Source organism: Scleropages formosus, chromosome 2 (assembly GCF_900964775.1).
Source record: "Scleropages formosus chromosome 2, fSclFor1.1, whole genome shotgun sequence".
NCBI classification, from domain to species: Eukaryota; Metazoa; Chordata; class Actinopteri; order Osteoglossiformes; family Osteoglossidae; genus Scleropages; species Scleropages formosus.
The window spans coordinates 25,693,936-25,718,924 of record NC_041807.1 but is presented as its reverse complement, the minus strand read 5'-3'; the positions used below and the strand labels follow the sequence as shown (position 1 = coordinate 25,718,924).

General features: G+C 40.3%; 2 protein-coding genes across 4 annotated transcripts in view; one reads left to right on the top strand and one right to left on the bottom strand.

Annotated features, from left to right (window-relative positions):
* mst1ra (macrophage stimulating 1 receptor a) lies at nt 1-24,989 on the bottom strand. Of its 3 annotated transcripts, XM_018756642.2 has the most exons (22): nt 23,119-23,502; nt 21,390-21,392; nt 19,054-20,341; nt 13,135-13,311; nt 12,647-12,769; nt 12,216-12,386; nt 11,726-11,883; nt 11,212-11,347; nt 10,919-11,055; nt 10,285-10,455; nt 9,532-9,631; nt 8,744-8,962; nt 8,216-8,362; nt 7,720-7,873; nt 5,651-5,746; nt 5,291-5,500; nt 4,996-5,076; nt 4,169-4,350; nt 3,107-3,216; nt 2,791-2,956; nt 1,415-1,551; nt 1-715 (listed from the first exon to the last, which is right to left on the bottom strand). In XM_018756642.2, exons 3-22 carry the CDS (start codon nt 20,239-20,241, stop codon nt 484-486), a joined length of 4,095 nt encoding a protein of 1,364 aa, XP_018612158.2. In that variant the 5' UTR covers nt 20,242-20,341; nt 21,390-21,392; nt 23,119-23,502; the 3' UTR covers nt 1-483. The 3 variants fall into 3 exon arrangements, with proteins under 3 accessions (XP_018612158.2, XP_018612159.2, XP_018612160.2); XM_018756643.2 differs by lacking the exons at nt 21,390-21,392; nt 23,119-23,502 and adding an exon at nt 24,882-24,989; XM_018756644.2 differs by lacking the exons at nt 21,390-21,392; nt 23,119-23,502 and adding an exon at nt 21,235-21,252.
* The window catches only part of uba7 (ubiquitin-like modifier activating enzyme 7), a 45,501-nt gene continuing 44,872 nt past the window's right edge, over nt 24,361-24,989 (top strand). Inside the window, exon 1 of the mRNA XM_029249940.1 lies at nt 24,361-24,383. The gene's annotated coding sequence lies outside the window, so the exon portion shown is untranslated. The remainder of the gene's footprint in view (nt 24,384-24,989) is intronic.

The following is a 24,989-nucleotide window of genomic DNA, read 5'->3' as shown; positions in this document are numbered from 1 at the left end:
TGCTATTTGAACATTTTAAATGTAATGAACGAAAAGCCGTAAAAAGACAAAAGTACATTTTTTGAATGCTTTAAATTAAGGAAGTAAAATGCAGCAGACTGCATCAGTTCAAAAATACACCAGTTCAAAATACATGGAGTGCTAAGATGGGAGTAAAAGAAAGTTCACCATTATTTTTAATTTGAGAAGTACATTCAATTCTAAATACTTTTTGTAAGCATAAAAAGTACACCATGTACAGAAGTATATACTATAGATAAGCTTAAAACATCTTGAGGATTGATTTGATCTTCACAGAAATTAAGCTGTTTTACAGTGCAACTTTTGCTGCCTCACCCCCTTCCCATGAACACACCTGACACGCAAAAAGACTCAAGTGCCATCACACGAGTCCCAGTAACAACAAGATTACATCTTGTCTCCTTTGTGGTAAAACTGGGGGACTTGTTAGGTGCTGATGACCATTGTGGCTGTGTGGATCACTCACATTGGGTTGGAGCATAAACTGTCGGTGGTGGGGGAATCACAGGTGTGGCTGGAGTCTGTGAAAGCAGGATATGGATGTGGCACGTCCAGGTTGACATAGGTGACTTTCAGGCTGATGTAATGCTCTCCCTCAAGCCCATCCAATATGTTGCTGATGTCAGAAACAAGGCTGGCAAAAGTGGGCCTCCTCTCTGGCACAGGGTCCCAACACTGGACCATGACCGCATACCTGGGAGTCCAAAGGAAGACTTTTTATATCACTAGCGACTACAGAAGCATCAGGATGCAGGAACATACTAAGTGATTAATCTCCAGTTAAATCATTAACTGTATGTTTGTCCTGTGGTTTCCATCCTTATTTCCAGCTACTTACTAAAGAAAGTGGTAGAAGTTTCCATTTAAGGTAAAAAAATGTGTGCATTGTCCTGAAGTGTGGTATTTATTGTTGTGGTCATATACTAAAACATGCAGAAGTCACTCCATCGGCAAATTCAACTCCTAGCATAACACAGATTCTTTAGACTTTAGCTTGTGCGATGACCACCTGCTTACTCAGAAGACTATAATTTACATGAAATGGGACAAATGAACCATGGATGTCCATGACCCCAGTTGATCAGGTCAACTATATGTGATGCCACAGTACCAGTCAAATGTTTGAATACACTTGCTGGAAGCCAGTATTTTTATCAAAAGACATTTCGTTAGCTATGTCTTCCCAGCTCATCTGCAGCAGTTCCCAGAGATGTTGGTCATCTGTGGATTGCTTTGCTCTGACTCTTCTGTCCAGTTCATCTTACAGAAGGATTGTCCAGATATTCCAAGTATACTCAAACATTTGCATGGTGCGTAAATGCTTTGTATTCAGCATTACTTATTACCGAGCTATGACCTGATGTATATCAAGTGCATACATGTAGCTACTTACATGGGGTCGGGGCAAAATTCAGGCTGGAGAAGCCTGCGCCCTTTACAGAGGTAAGGAATGATATCATAGGGGTCAATATCAGGGTAGGGACTTGCTCCTCTGGTTAGCAGCTCCCACATCAAAACTCCAAAGGACCACTGTATAAAACATAATTCAACAGTAGGATTCAATAGCAATAAGGAAATATATTGTTTCCTCAAGTTATGAGCACGACTGGGACCAGAAGTCAGTTTGAGTTACAAAGACACCACCACTAATTCAAAATCAATAAAAAGTTATTAATAGACATCCATAAATTTGTTTGCTGGTTAAGGACATTAAAAAGCTTTTATAATTCTTGAAGACTTATTTTTATTAACTTCAAACAGTAACATTAATATATAATTGCTGAATATTCAAAAAAGGATCATATTAATTAATAGTAACTAGTGACCAATTTATCAGATAAGCATGTGCAATGTTCATCAACTTTAAGCTACTTTCAGCTTTTATTTTCTACAAAATTAAAATGTTAACACAGACATTTAGCTGCAGTGCAAAGTGTGATTTATATAAAAAGAGTATTTAACATTTTTATTAATTTCAAATTAAATGAAAATTAAAACAACTCAAAAATTACTCAAAATAAAAATAGTGTCCTCAAACTCCTACTTAATGCCGCCTGTTTTGATGCATAGTGTTCTGGTTTTCCTGCCATATAATGGCTAGGCATGGAAATGCAGGTCACTTTCTACAACTGGCCAAAATGTTATAAAATGGATGTTAATACTATGCAAAAAAATGTATATATATTATAAACAATTATGTTTACATTATTAATAATAAAGAAAATGTATCTTTGAAAATTTAACACTTGAATGTTCATAACATGAGGAGCCATATTATGGATATTAAGACACATACAGTACAAAGTTTAGACCATAAATAAGTAATAGAGCCTGAGGACATCCCCACTTCCGGTTTCTGCTTTAGTATTATCAAACAAGATACTTCTACTGAACCACTCCAGTAAACTGTTTCAATGATAAAAATTAGATACTTAAATACTTAAAGGTTTGTAAAGCATATGAGGCAAAAATAACTCCAAAGTATTAGCCTCCTACCAGTGCTAATAATAACAACAACAACAACAATAATACAGTTTAGCCCAAAAGACTTTTATACATGTCATGTGACATGTTAATTAAGCAACATTTCCAAACATGTAACCTAGTGAATTTACACAAATCCCAGAAAAGGTTAGTTAATTCTTAAACTGTAAACATAGATTTTATAGAATCCTAAAGGCAAAGACCTTTCACAGGCAATATAGACCAGTTTCATTGGCCAAACTGATGACTCCTTTGATTTGGCAAGGAAAGCTTTTAGAAACGTACCACATCAGATTTGGTTGTGAACTTCTGGGTCTGCAAACTCTCAACAGCTATCCACTTGACTGGCAGCTTTGCTTTCTTGTGATCGTGAACGCTGTAGTACTCTTTGCCAAAGACATCCCGGGCCATGCCAAAATCTGCCACCTTCACCGTGTATGACTCATCCAGCCTGCCAAAAGTAAAGGGGTGATAGGCCTTTCCAGTCTGCAATATCAAACATCATTACTGATAGCAAGGGTGGACCGGGGAACTTTTAAAACCTCCAAATGAATGCTGTGGTCCTGAAGCCATGACAAGTATTTTGATAACAGTGACTCACATGCAGTTCCTTGCTGCCAAGTCTCGGTGCACAAATTTCTTCTGGGCCAAGTACTCCATGCCCTTGGCCACCTGCAGCCCAAATCCAATGAGATCCTTTACAGTAGGATTCTAAACAAAGACACAGAGTAACTGCCTTAGAAATGATCAAAGACAAATATTTCATTATTTCTCTACAATTGCTATTGAACATGAAACTGTATAAAGAGCAACAGGAGCCAAATAAAAGTTTTCTGTCTCATCTACAATAACTCTTTAAATGCAGCAGCTTTAAGAAATGCCAACAAAGCAATGAAACATCGAAAAAAAAATCGAATTATGAATCAAATTCAATTATCATCCAAACAAAAACATATTTTAAGAGCTATATTCTTCAGGGGGGTGCGGTGGCGCAGTGGGTTGGACCGCAGTCCTGCTCTCCGGTGGGTCTGGGGTTCAAGTCCCGCTTGGGGTGCCTTGTGGCAGACTGGCGTCCCGTCCTGGGTGTGTCCCCTTCCCCCTCCGGCCTTACGCCCTGTGTTACCGGGTAGGCTCCGGTTCCCCGTGACCCCGTAAGGGACAAGCGGTTCTGAAAATGTGTGTGTGTGTGTGTGTGTGTGTGTATTCTTCAGGGGGGTGTGGTGTCGCAGTGGGTTGGACTGGGTCCTGCTCTCTGGTGGGTCTGGGGTTCAAGTCCCACTTGGGGTGTCTTGCAACGGACTGGCATTCTGTCCTGGGTGTGTTCCCTCCCCCTCCAGCCTTACACCCTGAGTTGCTGGGTTAGGCTCTGGTTCCCTGCAACCCCATATGGGAGAAGCAGTTCAGAAGGTGTGTGTGTGTGTGTGTGTGTGTGTATATATATATATATATATATATATTCTTCAGTCTGCTATGCAAGATATTTCAAAGTCAACAAACTTATCAGCAAATATATTCTACTTTGAATGGCCAAACTCTGTTCAAATCTTATCAGCACCAGAATAAATGAGTTACCAGATCTTTTTGTTTGGATTTGCTGTTATGTAATACAGCCTCTCCCACGTCAGTTTTCGTGAGGTTAATTGCCCTTCCCAAACCCACTCACCCTCTTCTCACATCGAATAAACTGCCTCAGGTCTCCATGTTTCATGAAGGGCAGCACAACAAGAGGGAGCCCTTCTTGGGGCATCAGGATGCCCAACAAGGAGAGCACATTGGTGTGGTGAAATGCTTTCATCAGGATGCCCTCCTTCAGGAACTGTTCCACCTCCTCCATGTCTGTGATCCCTGTAAAAAGGTAACACACATTTCTAGCTGGATACCACTGGAAGCTAGTGTCGCCCACGGGAACGAGTGGAACGGCAACACCTGGGGCTAACTGATGACACCCAGGATAAAAGGACCTCCGTGTCCGCAAGACAATGCGAATTCTTGCAATTGCCCTTGCAGTATCAGCATCCTCGTTCTGCTCTTCATATCCTGCTTAGTTCTAGTGTTCCTGGTTTTCGACCCTCGCCTGTCCTCTATTACCACCGAGTTTTGCCTTGCCTGTGTATCAACATCTGTGTCTTGTACGACCTGTCTATCCAGTCCGTCTGTTGTCATGACAGCTAGAATCCTAGTAGCTAAAACTCACTAACCAAAAGCTGGAATTGATCTCATTATTTTTAGCAATGAATAACCAAAGTTCACAAGAAGGATTAAAATAACTGGAAAGCATTTGTGTATTATCCTTTTATGAGAATTTTAAGTTAAAACATTTAAGTTGAGGTTTAAAGATTTTATTCCTCATTGTCATCTCTGCCTACTTTTCATTGTGTTATTCCTCATCAATCTAAATGTCAGTGAACAGTATCGAGGATCATTGTATTAACTAGCTTTAGAAAATATCCAAAGTGGCCAATATCACATAAAACAAACCATTTAACTCACTGTTTAATGACTTTACAGCGCAGTGGATTATTTGGTTGTTCTCATCTGTGAAAGAGCCATGATACACTGTCCCAAAGTGACCTGAGAAAAGACAAAAATCCCAGCATTACCAATACTGCAACAAAGAGTTGCATTCATGAATAGTAATGGGTCTGTTGCTCTTGGAGAAAAAAGCTAATTTTTTCAGCGTCTGTGTCTCATCAACAGAGATGCCGTTTCCTGTCATTATATTATTCCAAGTGGAAAAAGTCATCCTTCCTAACACCTCTAATGGATGGGAAAATGGGACCCCTACCCCTGCCGATGATCTGGTGGTAATGCACACTGAGTGCCTTTTCAGGAATCAAAACATCTTTCACCTCCTCCAGTAGCTCGGGGCGGAGAGAGGAAATAGAGATCATCTCACGACGCATGAGTGGGATAAGTGAAGTATCCCAGCTGTTGGTCTGAGACATTCCAGATAGGCTCCCTGATGCAATGATGCTTGAAGGGTTTAGGAATAGTTCTAAAAACATTTCAGGGGATAGGTGATGGAGAGGATTAGAGTTAGTATACAATATTTTCTGGATCATAAGAACATTTTTTTAAGCATACATTTTATGTCTATTGGTTCAGGCAAAACACCCTAAGAACAAGATCAACGTGAAGTTCTTACCATGTCTGTAGTCCCCCATAGGCAACCTGTCTGAAGAGCTGCTGGTGCTCTGATTGTAGTTAAGAGGATGTGAGAGGCGGTGTTCCACCATTTCCGCTGAAAATTACATGATGTGAGAGCGTAGTCAGGAAAAAGCATACATTTCTATGTTTGTTAGTCAGGGCTAGCACACCACAAACCTTGGACAGGTGGTCTAGTGTCACAGCAAGACAGTGTGAAAAAAGCAGGCAATGATTTTTTAAGTCCATGTTTACAGCTCATGTACATAAGAAAAGCAGATTGGATTATTAAACCCAAATGAAGCCGCTGAACTGCTGTAACTTTGTCCATGGATCATTATGAAATGATTACCTCTAATTATTACTATTATTACAGGTGGTCCCCGATTTACGATGGTTCGACTTGCAATTTTTTTCGACTTTACAATGGTGAGCTGGCAATAGCCATTCAATAGAAACCGTACTTCAAATTTTGAATTTTGATTTTTTCCCGGGCAAGGGATACGCGGAGCGATGCTGTCTTGCAATGCCGGGCAGCGACAGCGACCTGCATCTCCCATTCTGTCACACAGAGGTGTGTATTAGGTGTATGAAATTGACTTTTGACTTATGATGGGTTTCGGGTAACGTAACCCCATCATAAATCGGGGACCACCTGTACTTCTTGTAATCTATAATTGTAGCACAAACAATAATTGCAAAGACAAAACATTCCCCAGCTTTGCAATCACTCTTGGTGTTATTTTAGTTGATATTGTTTGATTAAATTGCAAGCTAAAATTAAAAAAACTCAGGGGTTTCAGTGCAGGCTAGGTTTATTGCAGGATGGCCACAGTAGGAACATGGGTAGGTACACCAAAGCAAGCACCAAATTCCACAAGCTTTTTCTCAGTCTCTTGCATTCCACAGGCTTGTTTCCTCAGATACCTGCCTCTGCATGTTTCTCGTTATTATTGAATATTTTAATAGTCACCATTTTTACCGATTTTGGTTTATGTTAAGCCCAGTCTTTCATTTTGTCATGATATGATCCATAACATCTGGATATGAGTGAAAATGGACAATAGCCACAGAGACATATCAATACAGACTCAAGCAAATTTTACATTTACTTATTCAGCAGAACATTTTCCACACCCCCTCCTCCAGTTAGTTTTGAATAAAGTGGGTTCCCTATTTACAAACATAATTAGGAGAGAGAGTTGGTTGGCTACACAAAATCTTTATCAATCTAATGTAACACTAAGCAGGTCTGGGGCTCCTCATCAATTCTATACAGAGCTGTTGGTATAATGTGCGCTGAAAAAAATTGTGGTATTGGACTAAGGAATTGTACTTTGAGAATTGCATGCGTGTATATTTATCTTTCTATTGGTGAAAAGCACTTTTGTTTACTGAGTTTTACATTGCTTTGGAGAAAAGTTTCTTGTAAATGAATAAATGTAAACGTCAGTAACATGACACCTCTGCGGGCTGGGAGGCAGCAGCAGGGGTATTCAAACTGTCTTTCTCCAGCTGAAAAGCTCCCAGAGACCAAGCTAGCAGATACCGTCTCCCTCTGTTGAACTTAGAATGCATAGGTGTGTACATGTAATACCCTTTATGACCAATTGTAAATTAAAAAGCATAATAAAGCACGCTGGCCAGAGCTAGCACAGGGTGTTGAAAAACTTAAAACAGTACTTACTATTCGCAATTGTGATTTGTGAGCACATGGGGTGAAGCTTTGGCCCGCAGTCTGACTTGGTATGCTAGCTCTATTTATGAAAATATAATTACTAAATACTTCTCAAAAGCACTTGCTAAAAAATTTTGTAAATTAGAAACCCACTCTGTAAGTCCCAGTCAATCATAACATCATACCACAAAACTATATTCATAAAACAAGAGTCAGATTACCCACTGAACTTTTCTAGATTCAGACCAAGGCAGCGGTTTTAAGATAAATTGTTCCCAAGGGAGGCCAATGTGATACCTATGGCAGCTACCATTTCGGTGGTTGGTCATGGCTGAGGGACCCACATACTTACATAATAAATCCACTTTTCAAAGAGCAACACAAGCTCTCACCTTTTTTCTTTTTCCTCATCTGTTTCATGATGAGGAAGGTCATCAAGGCTCCCACAACCAGTGCAAAAAGGATGCCCAGGACAATGCCTATCACACCATTGTGAGGGGTAATTACCACCTTGCCCACGTCATACACATCTCCATTGACAGACACCTGGCACACAGGAGACCATAAATCAGACCTTACATGACAAAGTGTGAACTACTGAGTCACCCTCCAAAATCAGCAGACTTCCAAGACTGTAATTTTTTTTGTATAATACGCTCATATTTTCATATAAGCGAATGCATAAATGTCTTTTCTTTACATATAGACAAGTATATAAAATGACATGAATGACAATTAAAACCAGCAGAAATGTTCCCTTTATAAATATGAACATTTATATCAAATTACAGATGCCCTACATACACTGAAGTTTTCTAGATTTAACAAGTATCTGCATTTCAGTTAAAGGAACAGAAAACTACAGTAGTATTAAGACATAAACCTCACCCTCACAGTTAGACCTTCCCTAGGCACAGTCAAATTCTTAGGGATCCTGCAGGTGATTTTGTTGTCCAGGATTTTAACATTACATTCCACTCCTCCCACTGTCATGATGATTTTCATACATGAACTCACATGGTTCAGTCTGCTGTGCTGTAAACATGTTTAAAAGCATTTGATACTATTTGTTACATTTACATTTATCCATTGAGCAGATGGCTTTTCTCCAAACGACACACATCTCAGAGAAAAAAGTACAATGAGTGCTCTACATCAACACAAGGAGAGATTTGGATGCAGACATGTTATTTTAGAGTTTAGTAAATTTGTCATATTCCACCACATGAACCGGTGTACATCACACGAGTAGCTGAATATAGGTTTATCCATTATTCAACAAAAGGTTATTAAACATAAACACTTACACATTTATCATGCACTTAATGAGATCAGGGGAGAAACTTAATTTTGCTCTAAAATTCTCAGTAATGTAATCAAGATTTTTCCCTAATTAAGCTCTGCTTTCACACTTACAGATACAGCCACTTCTTCAGCAGTAGAAGGCAGGTGCAGAGTGTTGCCATCCTGGTCAAAGTGGAAGGGTTCAGCTTTAGGGTAGTAGGAGAACTCATGCTCCCAGACTCTACGAGCTCCATCCATATCCACGGATAACGTACCCTCGGAAAAGTCATCTCCAGGGATAGCAGGGGTCCAGCACTCCAGCTGTGTTGGATTCATTTGGCCCACACACTCCTAATAAGAGTATAAAGACATCAAGCTCAATGTTTCTTCCAACCACACTCAAAACCACAGAATTAAATAGTCAACTCAATTACTGTACCAAGAAAGTAGCTAATTAAATAAACTGCTAAATTCATAGATAGAACATAAAGCTTCAAGACATGTACACACAAAGACTGCAAGTGAATAGCAGTGCTTAAAAATTTAAAGCGCTATAAGCTCGACCACCACCAGAAAATGTATCAGCATGAGACAGAGAGCTTTATAGGTATTAGTGTGCCATATCTGAGAAAGCAGTCTGAAAATCTGAAGAAACGAGCAGCAAGCACACGCACACACACGTTGGCTGAAACTGCTTGTCCCGAGCAGGGTTGCGGCAAACCCGAGCCTAACCCGGCAAAGCAGGGCACAAGGGACACACCCAGGACAGGACGCCAGTCTGTCGCAAGGCACCCCAAGCAGGACTCAAACCCCAGACCCACCAGAGAGCAGGACCCAGCCAAACCCACTGTGCCACCACACCCCCCCCTTAAGCAGGAAGCAGTGAAGACAAAAATGGAGGGGATCTAAGTAAAACTTACTCTTTGAACAGCTTTAAAAAATTTGGTGCTAGGCTCAAACTGGATGATACTTTTATAAACAGAGTCCAGATGGTAGCCTTTAATGACAATCTTGGATCCACTTTATCACATGAAATAAAAGATACACACCATTACAATGAAGTTACTGTCATCAACCCAAAAACTAATGATCTAATGACTTTAAACAGTATTTTTTATACAGTTTTGTTTAATATATAATACTCTTGATGTATAAACTATTTTACAGCCTCTAAAGAAAACTGGCACAGTAAGAAAGGAGAGTAACATGTTAAAACACTTTTTCCTATGACATAGTACTAAAGTACTTACCCAGTCAGTGTACACCATCATTTTTTAAAAATTAATCTATTGATTTAACCAATTAAATCAACTGATGCTATCATATCACTATCATTAGCACGGTTGTCTAATTAAATTTAATTCAGAATTAGATCTGAATTACACCCACACCTGCCTATGTAACCAGATCACATAATGTTCTAAAAAACATTAAAACATCAAAGCAACATAACTAGGTAGACTTCCCCAGACTGGAAAATAAATATAAAACATACGTATAATTGTAAAAATAACATTTTAGAATTACACTGCAAGCTGTGCATGAGCAATGTCCCTCTTATGATAACAGGTAAGTAATAGTAAAACACAAGTTACACTTCACAGCTCACGTCATTGTAAAGAGCTTTAAATCTGCCACAACTGATATGTTGATGACATCCCTCCCCACCTTACCGCCTGAAGCTGCACCTTGGGAGGACATCTGTGATTACAGGCTTCTGCTTATAGTTGAATATCTTGGTGGGGAACACCAGGGTCTGATCGATGAATACTTGCAGAGGTGCATCTCTTGGGGAAAGCACAGGCTGTGACAAGCACGTGAAGTTCTCCATGACTGCTGATTCACTGCAGATGGCAGACATATTTGAACCTGTTATGTTCTGTAGCACTTCTCAAACTATAATTTCCTTTCACATATATTACTGTATTTTTGCAGGTGGGCTGACATCAATGATCTAAGACAGTCTTTCCATACTCTATGATTTCATGTAAAAACAAGTTACAAAAGAGATCTTTATAAGATTAAAATCATTTAATCTGAATACCACAGACGTAAACATAGAAAAACAAACGTCTATAAAAATATATTTTCATTGAATGTCAAGTATGTAATTTGCCACATCAACCCTACAACTCGAAAATAGTTATAACTGTCCACTTTGTCATTAACGCATAAGCACAAGATTCCACAAACGGTGTAATAGACAGCATCATCATTGCTCACCTCCAAACTAACTTCATAAAGAGACATACAGACACAAATGCGTAGATTAAAGAGGCAGCCAACTACCCAAACGCAGTACCTCACCTTATGATCTGGCATGGCTTGTCACCGAGAGAGACTCTCCTCGTGTTCCCAGCATTCAGATAGAGCCCTGTCACTGTGATCAGAGTTCCCCCAACATATGGCCCATAATCAGGAACAACTTTTGTGATCTGCGGCTCCTACATAAAGACAAACAGGACATAGTCTATTCAGCTGACAAACAAAATGATAAGAATATCTAAGTTAACTTCTGTTAGAATAAAAAAAAAACATTAAAAAAATAAAAACAAGAATTTTTGAAGGAATTATTATTCAAAGGAATTTGAAAAAATTACCACAAAGGTGAATCCATGTATTTGAACTTTTCCATCAATAAAGAAAGATCCTTCAGTGTTCTTTTCATGCACATCCACAGTAATGGGTACAGGCTGAGACAGGTCAGAAGGACCAGTGCCTATCTTACATGTCAGCCTGAGAAAAGTTTACAAAAGAAAATTAATAAAACCACCTCCCGTAATTGCCAAAACAACTTAATGCACCACTTAATTCACTTTACAAGTGCATAGCTATATTTTACAGGAAATTCAGACTTAGTAACCATTATCTCTCTAAAGCACTGATTTCCATTAACAAGGAGGAAGTCTGAAGTAACTGACTTTTTAAGATATTACAACAATTAATTCTACAGCATTCAAGATATAACACCTTGCAACAAAAATTTACTGTATTCATTTTTTTAAGTTTATTTTGTGTTACTGTTATTTTCTGCTTCTCTTCAATGTTACATTGTGAGAGCTACTTTCCACATTAATCCATACTTTGATGAATTACCTTGTGTACTATACTCACTGAGTTCTGTTGCTCTTCTGAGGGAGCACTTCACAAACCGTCTCTCCCAATGTAACCTGGTGAGTTGCTGGGCTAATGGTCTGTGAGGTAGACTGAAATTCCCAGCCACAGAGGGTCACTTCTGTTGTGCCATTGGGAGGTGCCAGCTTTGGGAAAAACTGCAGTACATGCGAATATTTAAACGTAAGTCATGAAAAACAAAATAAAAATCAAGATCCAGATCTATTCTGATGAATTCACATTAACCAGCCACAATCCTATGGCAAAACCCCCCCTACCAGCTTCTAAAATTACATTTACCTATATAATTTAAGCTTTTCTCCAAAACAATAATTTACCCATTGATACAGCTGGATAACTTTTAATGAGGCAATTTACTGCAATTACCTTACGCAAGAAGACCACAGCATAACATGTGACTAGAACCTGGGCCCTTCAAATGCAAGGCACCAGCTATAAGCAGTAAACTACCTGCTGTTCAAATTCTTACATCAGTAATGACAGGTGAACAGGATGTGTTCCTCCACTCCAGGCCACACTCCCCCTCCCAGGAACAAGTTCCAGAACACCAACCACACCCCATGAATTTGGGGGAGCTCAGACAATGGCTACATGAAAGGAAGTGACGGCAGCCAGGGCCTTTTGGGGGCACACTGAACATCTGGAGGGGATACAGGGCAAAAAAAAGAAAAGTCAACAGTAAAGAGACCCAGGGAGACAAATATACTGTCAGAATCACTTCTCAAAAAAGCACATATTCATTCAATTCAATTCATTTTTATATAGCACTCTTCCCACAATGTACTGGATATTTACTTTTATGTAGCTCAGTATTTCAAGAGGTGAAGTAACATAATCAAGTGTAAAACAATGTCCTCCAAACTAAAATCAGAACTTGTGTGATTTTACAGTTTACAGTACCTTGTTTCCAACCACAAAGAGGAGGGACTCTTCTGAGTAAACATATGCTATTGGGGACACCTTCTGGTTCTCTGCCAGTGAGAAGTTGGCAAAGATAATTGGGCTTGATCTTCTTAGAACCACCTGAGATACAGAACAGGACATACTCAGATTGTTCCACAGGAAATTATATCAAAAGCTAAAACACAGGCACAGCAATAACAGTAGCCAAGATCAAAGATATTTCACTTGGAGCAGTGCTGAATGATTTTCCAGTGTTTTGGAAAATCATTCAGCACTACTCCAAGTGAAATATCTGTATGTCCTAGCTATTAGGCCGTTATTAAAAAAGACACACTGAAAACATGCAAAAAAAAAAAAAAAACACAGTTAAGAATGCACATAATACATCATTTACAATAGTCTAATAGCGCTCCAGTTTTATGACAGATAAAGGTCTCTTGTCTAATACAAGTATAATGACAGGTGACATGCTGCCCATGCTACACCTGAAGTAGCCGCCCATCCTTGGTTCCCATGTGTGCCACAGTCTTGGTCCCAATGGTGGTAACCAGCAAAGATGTTAGCAGGACATTCTGCATCTGTCCATCAAAAAAGTCCAACCTGCTGAAAGGCATGGACACCATAGTGGGCTGGTCCTTACAGGCAGTGTTGTTCTCCAAGCTCTTGAAAGATAAAAGTAAAAATAACCATCACCTTGCCAACAGTACAACAGTAATTTTGAGCCATTTTATGTCATGTCACCCAGTGGAGGGTCTGCTTTCGGGTAATTCAAATGAAGGAAGGTAACAATAAATCATTAACACTATAAAGATAGAAATACAGTGTCAAAAAGGCAACAGTATTTGTTGGCCACCTCAAAATTAGCATTGCTATGCACAAGCAAATAAAGCATTTACCAATAACTTCCCATCAATGTTGTGAAATTACATTTTCACCTGAAATTTTTCATAACATCCAATTTAACAGCCTGCCTAGGTTACATATTGTATGTCATTAAATACATATATCTCATTCACTGGAAAGCGAGTGATGTCAAACCGGCAATAAATTTATGTGTCTTATATTTACATGAACAGCAAATCCTCTATTTTGTTAGAAGTTTTTGTCACCTTAATTAGTAATAATAAGTATGACAAGTCCCCTTTGAGAATGGCATTAACAATTGATGGTGGTAACGCTATGGAAGTAGTCAAGGACACAAATGAGTTCTGTTCTGTCAGAAATCAGTAACCCATTTCTCTGAAGCACTCAAACAAGAATTTCAAGGTACTTGTACATGGTACTTGTAGTTATGACAATAAACCTTGAACATGAACTTGCTTACTGACACTGAATGAGTGAGTGAGGCCCTCCTCATTTTCTGTAACTTACACATATTGTCTCTGTCAGTTGTAATATTTCTCTTAGGAATCAGACCCTGATTTAGTACATCTTGCAAAACATTTATCCTTCTCTATATCTTTAAAAATCCCAAATGGCTTGTTTTCACTGTGCTTGTTTCACTTTACTTACCTACTTAAACACAACACTTAATAAGCTTACATCAAGGTACATTACCAAGATTAATATGTAATACAGCCCATACAGCCTAGGCAATTTGAGACCGTAGTGCTACCTGTTAAGCCATCGTGTCACCTTTTACAGCCTACAGTCATAGGTTCAAATATATTTCCGCATGTGTCAGGTCTGCATTGATTTCCTGTGGGTGTGCCAGTTTCTTTCCAGATTCTAAAGACAAGTGTTTCAGCCAAACTGGTGACTCAATAGCCTATAGTGTATATGTGAGAGTGAATGAGTGTGTGATTGCCCTACAATAGATTGGCATGTCATCCAGCATGCATCTTGTGTCATGTCCTTTCCTTCCCAGAAAGGATCTGGCCCACCATAACCCTGCATTTGACAAGTGCTTATTGATAATAAATAAATTTGCAATGGTCTGTGGAATGTATTCATGTATAAGACATAATTTAAACTGAATGTTAAAAAAAAGTAGGAAGATAGGTTCAACAACATTTCATATGCTAGACTATTGGTACAGTACATAACTTTTCTTTCATTATGCTTCAACAATGTAAAAAAAAAAGTGAGAAAAAATTTTGTCAAAATAAAGCGTGATAGTGTCTGCATTTTCACCTGCTCAAACTAGTGAAAGATCTGAGCAGAAAGCACAGCTGCCGATCTGGAGATACGTTAGGTGCTCAATCAGTTAAAATTCCAAGATGCCGGACCTCTGGATTTGGTGCACTTACAGACCAAGATATCCAAATGCCTGCATACACCAATAAGAAACTCTTGAAGGCCAGATAGATGAATATCTACACAACAACAGTGCATATATTGTATCAAAAAATTCAGTCTTAGAGCAGTCTGGGTCTATTTAGTCAAAATCTTCCAAGTGGGCATCACATTGTTCTTATTCGTAATCCTTGACTTGAAACTTTTTTGATATATAAAATTAGGTAATAAGCATAACCCCTTCACATGCTGAGAGATGGTATCTCTAAGATTAATTATGGCTGGGAACTGCTAACTTATGACAAGGAAAAAAGAAATAATGAACAATTTCATCCATCCATCGTCAACAACTGCTTGTCCCGATGAGCCGGAGTCTTGCCCGGCAGCGCTGGATACGGGGCCGAAGAGGGAAGGAGCATACCTAGGACAGGACACCAGTCTGCCGCAAGGCACTCGAGGCAGGGCTTGAGCCCCAGACCCATCACACAGTGGGTACTGGCTGAGCCCACTGTGCCACCACACTCCCTCCCCCATGAAGAATTTCATCCATACTGATAATACATACACTACAAACAGAAGAATTGTTAAAAACAATAGTCTTGCATGTAATGACAGATGTAAAAGTAACTTCCAGAAACATTAGGAAAGTCAGCTTGATAAGAGAATATTTCAGCCGTAGAGGTCTGCAGACTAACCACAGCAGTTGTGGAATCTCATGTGAAAGGCACTGACTAAATGGTTGCAGTTATTACTGAATCTAGCATCAATACTTACAATTATGGGGTGCAAAGCAGACTGGTGATCATTGCTGATACAACATAACCAGGCTGCATTAATACCCATAGGAAGTGATCTTCTGGAGCAAAGGAAGCAAGAAGCAGTCATGCTACGTATTACTGCTCAAACAGAGCTAACTCCTTGTATGTGCTATGGATTGCAGTGTTGCCAATAGGAAGTTTAACTGTCCAACACAGGAAACAGGAAGTGCCTGTTCAGTCACTATGGTGTTCCTGGTGAGGATGCACCAGTCACCTAAAGTGCCTTCTAATTCTCAGCACTGTTTTAAAAAAAAAAAAAAAAAAAAAAAAGATTTTACTGGCCAGCACACAAGTTCAATGCTTATAACAGATTGATTAACATTTGGCATGTGTTTTTCATATTCATCACTACGTTTCACAATAGGAAGGAAGGATAGGCATTACAATGACACCACATTTTTCTGCACAGGTGAGCCTGCCTTAACTTCCATCTTTTTCCCTATTGAGTTCAGTCCTCTCCTCTCCAATTTCCATGAACATATATGCATTTTTATCTTTGTCATAGTTTTCTGCATATTGGTTCTAAACCACTAGAAACAAATTCTGTGCACAGTATTAGGTAGGAACTTTGGAACTAAAAAACTGAATATTGCATGGAACAGCCAACCAACTGAATTCACTAAACTGTTAATTACTATTTAATCTGTTACTGAATTATTCATCATATACCTAGTAAACATTACAGCATTTTGTTATAACACACTTGTGCTATTTTAGTTCAAATTCTGTTGCACAGACTAAAAAAAATCTTTACCATAATATGTTGAACAAAGATTTAAATCCAACCTAAATATTTTGGGTTTTGAACCTTCTTCTGTTAGTTCTTCAAACTACCTGTGGTACTTAATTTTACCTGGACTTTTCAGTATGTTTTTCTTTTTCCACTCAAAAAAACAGTAATGCTGATTTGAACAAAAACTCTTGAAATTAATGTTTACCAGCAAGCAATAAGAAAACAAAGATTAAGGGCATATCAACAAATTAACTGTTTTACTGTTCTGCAACTGCTATATTTCTTGTGAACCCAAACAATGAATAGCATACTGAATTGCGTGGAAGGTTTCCTTTAAAATCCCAAGTTCCAGGTAAGTTAGCGCTACTGAAAGCAGCTTTTGAAGGATGGGAAACGGTTATATGCAACACCAGGCCATATATGAGGCTTGTGTATGACACACAAACCAAGCTTGGCTCACTATCCAGACACAGACAGTAAGTCTGAAGGAATGTATCTGCACTGACGTGAAACTACTACATGCCAAGATACAGAATCATAAAATTCTCATACAAATTATTATGCCAAAGGGAAGGGAGGGAAGTCTGTTGGATGAAACTAAACAAACCTGTTATGACTGCAGTCACTGTAATCCCTTTTCATCTAATCCTACAGTGATTAATCCAGCTGGCTGAAGGTAGTTTCAGCCTGTTTTATCAAACCTAGAAGAGCTCTCCCAGCAGTGCTCTTGAACAAAAGTAACGATCTTAATTGATTACCATTCTCTCCACGTTTCAACACAGCTATATCTATCAAGGCCATTCTGAGTAGGATTCACCATCATTTTGTATATGAACATATTTTATTATGCCTGTCTGACATATCTCGGCTACACATTCATTTACATTTATATTTATTCATTTAGCAAATGCTTTTCTCCAAAGCAGCTTCCAATGAACTCTGCGTAATGTTATCAGCCCACAGCTTATTCACCCAAGGTGACTTAGACTGCTAGATACACTACTTACAATGGGTCACTCATCCATACATCAGTGGAATACACTCTCTCTGTCACTCACACACTATAGGTTCATAAAATTATATGAGGTTTGAAGTTGGCAAAACTTCGAAAATAATAAGTAATGTTTCATGAATAAGCACTATAAATGTAACATAATTAAACATTGTTCATTTGGAACCGGCACAATAAAGCCACAGCATTACATTTTTTGGGTGATTGTAGTCTACACATATATTATTCCAAGGTCTTTTTGTTTCAAAACTTGTACCTCAGCCAATTACTCTTCTCAAAATTTATGCCTCCTGATCATGAAAATTAGGAAGTTTAGAAATAGACTAGAGGTGCAGATATTTTTTCCAAGCTAAAATTTACACAAGAGGTTGTGTTTGGTTAAATTTAACACAATCAAGTTTTTAAAAAAGCTTGTGCATAGAAAAAAAAGTTACCAATGAAATAAAAACCATTCCAAAATAAAATCTACATGTTTAGTAAACAGACATGCTGTCACACCCGCCGCCGCATCTGCAGGCAATCCAGGCACATGAGTATAAAGGACACAAACAGACCGGAGCAGATCGCGGAACCTCTTACAAGCCACTACAACCAGTGCTTTGAGCCCTGTGCTCTACTCGCTGTGTTTCCCTGCTCTCTTCTCCTGGTTTCCCCCCCGACATCTCCTTTGGCTCCCTAACTTGTGCTCCTGTCCTCGACTTTGATTACTGAACACCCCGTTTTGAACGATGACTGCGAATCAAGCAACCCCTGACTGTCCCCGACTATTCTGCGGATTTCCCCTCACAATAAAAGCACATGCATCTGAGTCCGCTGCGTATGTCTCCTGTGTACGACATGACAGAAGCTCCCGCCTCCAACGCGGACTCAGCGGTATTTGACTGTCTGCACCACGCCGTCTCCTCCTAAGGCGCCATGTTGGGATCGCATGACCAATCACTGCGCCTGACTGAAGAGACGTTTTGTGGGTTGATCTCTATCCTGGAGGAGAGTGGGATAGTATGGACAGCCCCAGCCTCTCCAGAGCCCCCCCAGCGCTACGGCCCCCAACTCTTCTAGAGATGTTTTCCGCTCCAGCAGCCCAACGCAACGGCCCCCCAAGCTGATCCTGAGAAGTACGATGGGTCTCCAGAAAACTGTCAAGGATTTATTATGTAGTGCGAGCTGGTGTTCTCATGTTCCCCACACTTGTTCCCTAATGACGAGACCAAGGTGGCGTACCTCATCTCCCTACTGATGGGTCCGGAGCGACACTGGGCAACGGCAAGCTGGAAAACCTGCTCGCCGACAACTTATGAGAATTTCAAGAAGTTTGAAGCTGTGTTTGACCACCCCATGTCCTCTCGAGCCATCAGCAACCGTCGAGCCACCAGCAACTGATCTGAACCCGAATGGTGAAACATTATTGGACTTCTGTGCTAGCCATGGTTTGTCCATAACAAATACCGTGTGTACGACATGACACGTGCAAATATTTGAGAATTGTCTTTCCATACAAATTTGGCTCTATGGCCTAAGTAATAGTCTTTGGTAACAGCAGTACTGTAGCTTAAAGAAAAGAAAAAAGCATTCCAGCATGAGAACAATTTGTAAGAAGTTAACTCACCTCATGAGGACAGTTCCTACAGGACTGGAAGTGGCACAGGCCCCGTGAGAGGCGTTTAGTGCCCAGCTGACAGCAAGCCTCTACACCAGCCTCAATGGCTTTGTTGACACTGTTTATTGGAAAGGCACAAAGTGCAGATTCATTGTACACCTCACCAGAGGCACTGGCCACTGCAAACACCCCATATAGGACATCATCAGATGCTTCTATGCCCAGCTCGCCTGCTAATTCCTTGCCAGCCTTGGCAAAGTGTGCTGCCTGAATTGTATTGTACAGAATGTCACGATCTCCCCTGCTTCTCTTCCTCCTCTTGCGCTTGAAGCCACACTCCAGAACTATCTCCCGATACATCCATATCTCCAGGTCACTCCGTGGTAGACGGCCAAGGCGTGTTTGGAATGGGGAGAGCTTCTGCTCCGGTGTCTCCCGCTGTACTGACACAAAGTACACAAATTGCTCTGTGGTAAAAGTGTAGATGTAGTCGATGCGGTATGAGTTCAGCAGGGCAGGTAGAACACTCAGTCCCGGTACAGGCTGCTCAAATCCATCTTTGGTTGCCAGTGGCCTTCGCACTGATATGGACTGTCTACCATACCTCTTGGCAATTTGCTCGTCAATGGTTGCTGCCACATAGAAGTAGGATGTGTGCCCATCCTGCACAATGGTGACTTTGGTGCCGAGAGGACTGGCTATGCAGTCTAAGCAGAGGTCCGCTGAGTTAGACTCCTTTCTAAAAAGGTAATTTGAAATAGCTGGTGGTTGTCTGTCCACTTGAAGTTCATAGGAGTGACATACTCCATGCTGGGAACTCCCACAGGAATATAAATGCGGAGGCTCTTCTTGGGGATCTATGAGTAAGACTTGGTTATCAGTATCCTCAGACACATTGAGGTTGATGTCAGAATCACCTATAGACCTCACAGGGCCAGTGTAGAGCTCCCAGGTCTTAATCAGGCTGGAATTTATAGCCTCGATCCGATTCCTAGAGGCCACATAGACCTCTTGGAAGAATGGGTGAGCCACTATGTTCTGTATAGAACCCTCTGCCTTGAAGTAGGGTATAGGGTAAGTGACTGTGAAGTCTACAGCCATGCTTTTCATTGTAGAACATGCCCCCAGGCCAAGACCCACAAAGGTCAACATCCACATGCAAGTTTCCAGCAGCATGGCTCTGTAGAGCATCTTCATTCTGAGCGACAACAGCCAATCGGAGAAAGTTGTCAGCTATAGTCTGAAGGGACCAATACAGCTGTTCTTCCAGGTCATCTTAAAATTTGTCAATGTATCCCTGTGGAGAGACATGAAGGGAGACAAATTCACATCTATCAATACATACAGTGGAGGAATGTGAATGTGGGAGGAAACTAAGGGACCTGAATGAAACCCATATGAACCGGGGTTATTCGCTGGGGGGCTTTTTTTATATGTTTTTATTAGGTTACATATTTTATATATGGGGGATGTGGTGGCACAGTGGGTTTGGCTGGGTCCTGTTCTCTGGCAGGTTTGAGGTTCAAGTCCTGCTTAGGGTGTCTTGTGGTGGGCTGGCATCCTGTCCTGGGTGTGTCCCCTCCCCCTCCAGCCTTACACCCTCTGTTGCTGGGTTAGGCTTCAGCTTGCTGGGACAAGCAGCTTCAGCCAGTGTGTGTGTGTGTGTGTGTGTGTGTGTGTGTGTGTGTGTGTGTGTGTGTGTGTGTGAGAGTGATTTTATATATAATATTCTGTGCATACCAGGGGGTGTGGCAACATGGCGGCACAGTGGGATTTGGCGGGTCTGGGGTTCAAGTCCTGCTTGGGGTGCCTTACGGCGGACTGGCGTCCCTTCCCCCTCCAGCCTTGCGCCCCGTGTTGCTGGGTCAGGCTCTGGTTTGCCGCGACCCCGCTCGAGACAAGCGGTTTCAGACAGTGTGTGTGTGTGTATTCTGTGCATTGTCTTTTGCTGTTTTTACAGTTTCTTCCATTATGTCTAGTAATAACTATACATTTTATGAACATGTTCAGTACAATTTGTATCATTAGTTTTATTAAATTTTGTGTACAAAAGTCTAATGAAGAAGTCTATGAATAAGTCTATTTTAGCATATCCCATAAGGTTTATGTGATGGCAGGATTAGACAGCATGTACAATGTCACACAAAGACACATTCATCCACTATGGGCAAATTAGAGCCACCAACCTACCTGAAACACATTTTTGGATGGTGGAAAGAATTCAGGGCACCTGGAGGAAACCCATGCTTTTTTAAATCTATGGAACATAATAGCTATGAAAGAGCTGAACGAGCACAGGTGGACAGCCATACAACATTGTAGAGTAATTAATTAAAGGAAACTACCTTCTAAGGTAACTGTGGTTAACTACTGAAGTAAATGTGTTCATTTTACTGGGATTTGGTGATATTTTAGCATACATAGTTGTAAATTATGGGGTTCACAAATGAAATTATTATGATTTGAAGTTACTAGAATTCACCTCTGGGTTTTTCAGTAATGCATTACCATCATAAGGTGAATTCTATTAATACTGCATTAGAAATGCTATTATATTAATTAACATTAATATAATAATAACATTAATAATTAATATTAATATGTATTATAACCATATTTGCTACTACTTATTCAGTGGAAAACTAGCTGGATTCAACTTGTAAGAGCAATCAGAAAAATACCCAATTTAAAAAACTTCTGAAATTCAAAGCTGTCATAGAAGTAGCATGACTGCTGTTGTTGATTGCTCTACAACTTACACCTATGATATTATGACTTACAAAGTCATCTTTAGAATGAATAAAGTGTATTTCCTTACCCATTAATCACTTTCATGGAAGTATACATGTCAAAAATACTGTTTTCTAGACCTCAGGAATATTTTTTTCACATGTTAATGTCCATTCAGTTTCACTTTTGGCAAGGTGTCTGCTAAAGGTACATAGTGGCAATATTTTCACAATAAAAACATCTCTACAGACATCATGACTAGGGTCAGCAAGTAGGTCCATCAACAGCTATAAAATCATTAATCCAAATAAAACAGGAGAAAGTATAAGCCATCAGTACATGCACTGTATGGTAATTTTACTGGACCAATTGAGAGTAAGTGCTGTGCTCAAGAGTACTACAACTGGTGGTAGGTTTGAAACTTACAACCCTGGGGTTCAGAGGGAGCAACACTAACCACTATGCTACCAGCCAGGTGTTTTTTTTTTTTTTTTTTTTAATTAAATAATCATTCATCATACTAGTTGAAAAAATGTGAAATGGTGTCCTAAAAAAGATGAAATATCTGACAGCATGAACGAATGATCAGTCTTCAAGTGTTGGGCCTTCCTAAGCATGAGATTTATTAAATCCCTGACACACCTCACTAATAACTTGCTGGTGATTGTGCAAAACACGGACAAGCACGTGTACACAGCACACATATCTCTTTTTACATCTTAACATACTTTTGACATCTTGAACTCCAAATAATCTAAAAGGGTTGTTATTATTATATGACTGCCATTCATGATTCATTCCATACATGAAGTTTTATATATAATGCCATGGTTATTCATTTAAGTCAGTGAGTGAGGTATACTTGGCTGTATGTAATGTAGTGTGCGAGGAGTAGACATTTTTACGTAGAATAGTTCACAACGAGAGCGAGGAATTTTAATTCGACGACCACAATCAATATTGACAAGTGTAAAAAAACTGTTTATGCTGAATCCACGGAGCGCACTGTATTCGTTATACACTCTCTCTCGAGTAAAAACACCTAAAAACGAAAAGAGAACACAAAGAACGTTTCACATATTTTAAACGAAATATGGAACGTATTTCTCTGTCTATATCGATTTGGATGAAAGCCATGTGTAATCATCATCATGATCATGTGTTCAGAAAACTAAGCTCACACAAATAGACGACTACTCTACACACATGGGCGATTAAGTACTTCTGTGTATACGATGTCGATGGTGTTTGATTTAAACGAAATTATCATGAAAACGCACTCCGAAAACAAACAACTTAACAATTACTAGTGAACGAGAATCCGAACTGACGATCGATCGGTACCTTCATGGAAGTAAAAACGTGACAAACTTGCTCTGGCGAAACCCTCCGTCGCGTCGGTGCTGTCCAACTCCAGCAAAGTCACACCCTAGAGGGAACGACTCCAGTTCTGTGTAAATGTTATATATTTCCTTCGTCAAACCACGCTTTTTTTCCTCAGAAATGTAACAAATCCACCAGCGGAGCAGAAAACCCGTCGTCGGCGAGCTGAGGAGTGCCCGCGCGACACCGCTCGCTCGCTCGCTCGCTCGCGCACTTCTCTGTCTGAGTCGCGCGCGCACCACGGGACTGCGCAGCGCCACTGGCCGGCGAGCTTCGCAACTTCACACAAACAGCTTGCTCTTCGCATTACCGCACTAACTTACCGGATAAGTTACACAGTTACGCATCATGAGTGCAGTTTAAAACAGACGAGATATAACACGCCAGATACGTAATGTATTTTCTCGCTGTCTGTCTACACAGTTCAGCAACTCATGATTTTGACCATACACCTGCGTTCTTCTTGTAACACGAAATCTGCTGAAGCGAAAATGCTGGTCCCACTGTGCTTTACTTCTTGTTGTTCTCAGAATATTACTGACTCGTGTACGATCTTACCAGTTATTTCACTGTAAATGACATAATAAATAGGTTCTCTGTGAATGAACTTGAATAAATGTCAGTATAATAATGTAGTAATAATAATCCATGTTAGTGAAAGCTTAGGTGAATGAATCCTGTGTCTGCGCATTTTCTCAACCCTACTTTGTTGTAACGTTTTTCTTTCTGCATTTTTTTATACTTCGATAATAGAGTAAAAACTTCCCTTATGTGTTGCTTCTCGGTCTTTGGACCGGTGATACTGAAATGATGGCGTAATATTTGCAGTTGTGCTTCTCACAATATCGGTAAATTGTGTCGCAACAGCAATTCAAAGTTTGTCAAAGTTTAACGTCAAAAGCACCGTGAGTAAAGTTATAAACGAATATGGCAAATAAACTTTACATCGTATCCATTCAGAAGGCTCAAGGGGTACAGCTTAAAAAGTGAGACTTTTAATTGAAGGTACACGCACACACACTTTCGGAACCGCTTGTCCCATACGGGGTTGCGGGGAACCGGAGCCTAACCCGGCAACTCAGGGTGTAAGGCTGAAGGGGGAGGGGACACACCCAGGACGGGACGCCAGTCCGTCACAAGGCACCCCAAGCGGGACTCGAACCCCAGACCCACCAGAGCACAGGACCCGGTCCAACCCACTGCGCCACCGCACCCCCTAATTGAAGGTACACACACACACACACATTTTCAGAACCGCTCATCCCTTACGGGGTCACGGGGAACCGGAGCCTACCCGGCAACACAGGGCGTAAGGCTGAAGGGGGAGGGGACACACCCAGGACGGGACGCCAGTCCGTCACAAGGCACCCCAAGCGGGACTCGAACCCCAGACCCACCAGAGCACAGGACCCGGTCCAACCCACTGCGCCACCGCACCCCCTAATTGAAGGTAATTTTTTAAAAAAAAATTAAATTATTTAATCTGTTGTTTAAACTGCCTTCTTCTCTCATCTTTCCCCAGTCTATAACAGGACTTCTGTTTTTACTGCTAGTTCACCAGCAAAAAAAAGTTTATTTCAAATTCCAAAAAGACAGCTGAAAGTAAGTCAAGGATTTCTTGATAATATTCTGAAATCTGTTTGTTCAACAAACAACATCATTTAAAATAAGTTTAAGAGGAAAATGTTCATGGAAGCTGAGAAGTAAGGACAACCATACCTTACCTCGAAAGTCTAGGGACAGTCCTGAATCTTCATTGTGGAGCCTATTAAATACAGATTCCTTTAACCGAAAGAGAATCAAAGTGCGCAAAGCAAACAAAACACACCTGT

What these genes read in the sequence shown, in the direction of transcription:
- mst1ra (XM_018756643.2), bottom strand. Translation starts at nt 20,241, where the DNA reads ATGAAGATGCTCTACAGAGCCATGCTGCTGGAAACTTGCATGTGGATG. An exon ending in AAGCCATGCCAGATCATAAG is followed by an intron (nt 10,456 to 10,918) that starts GTGAGGTACTGC and finishes TGCCATCTGCAG; the next exon opens with TGAATCAGCAGTCATGGAGA. An exon ending in TATGGGGGACTACAGACATG is followed by an intron (nt 5,501 to 5,650) that starts GTAAGAACTTCA and finishes AAATGTTTTTAG; the next exon opens with AACTATTCCTAAACCCTTCA.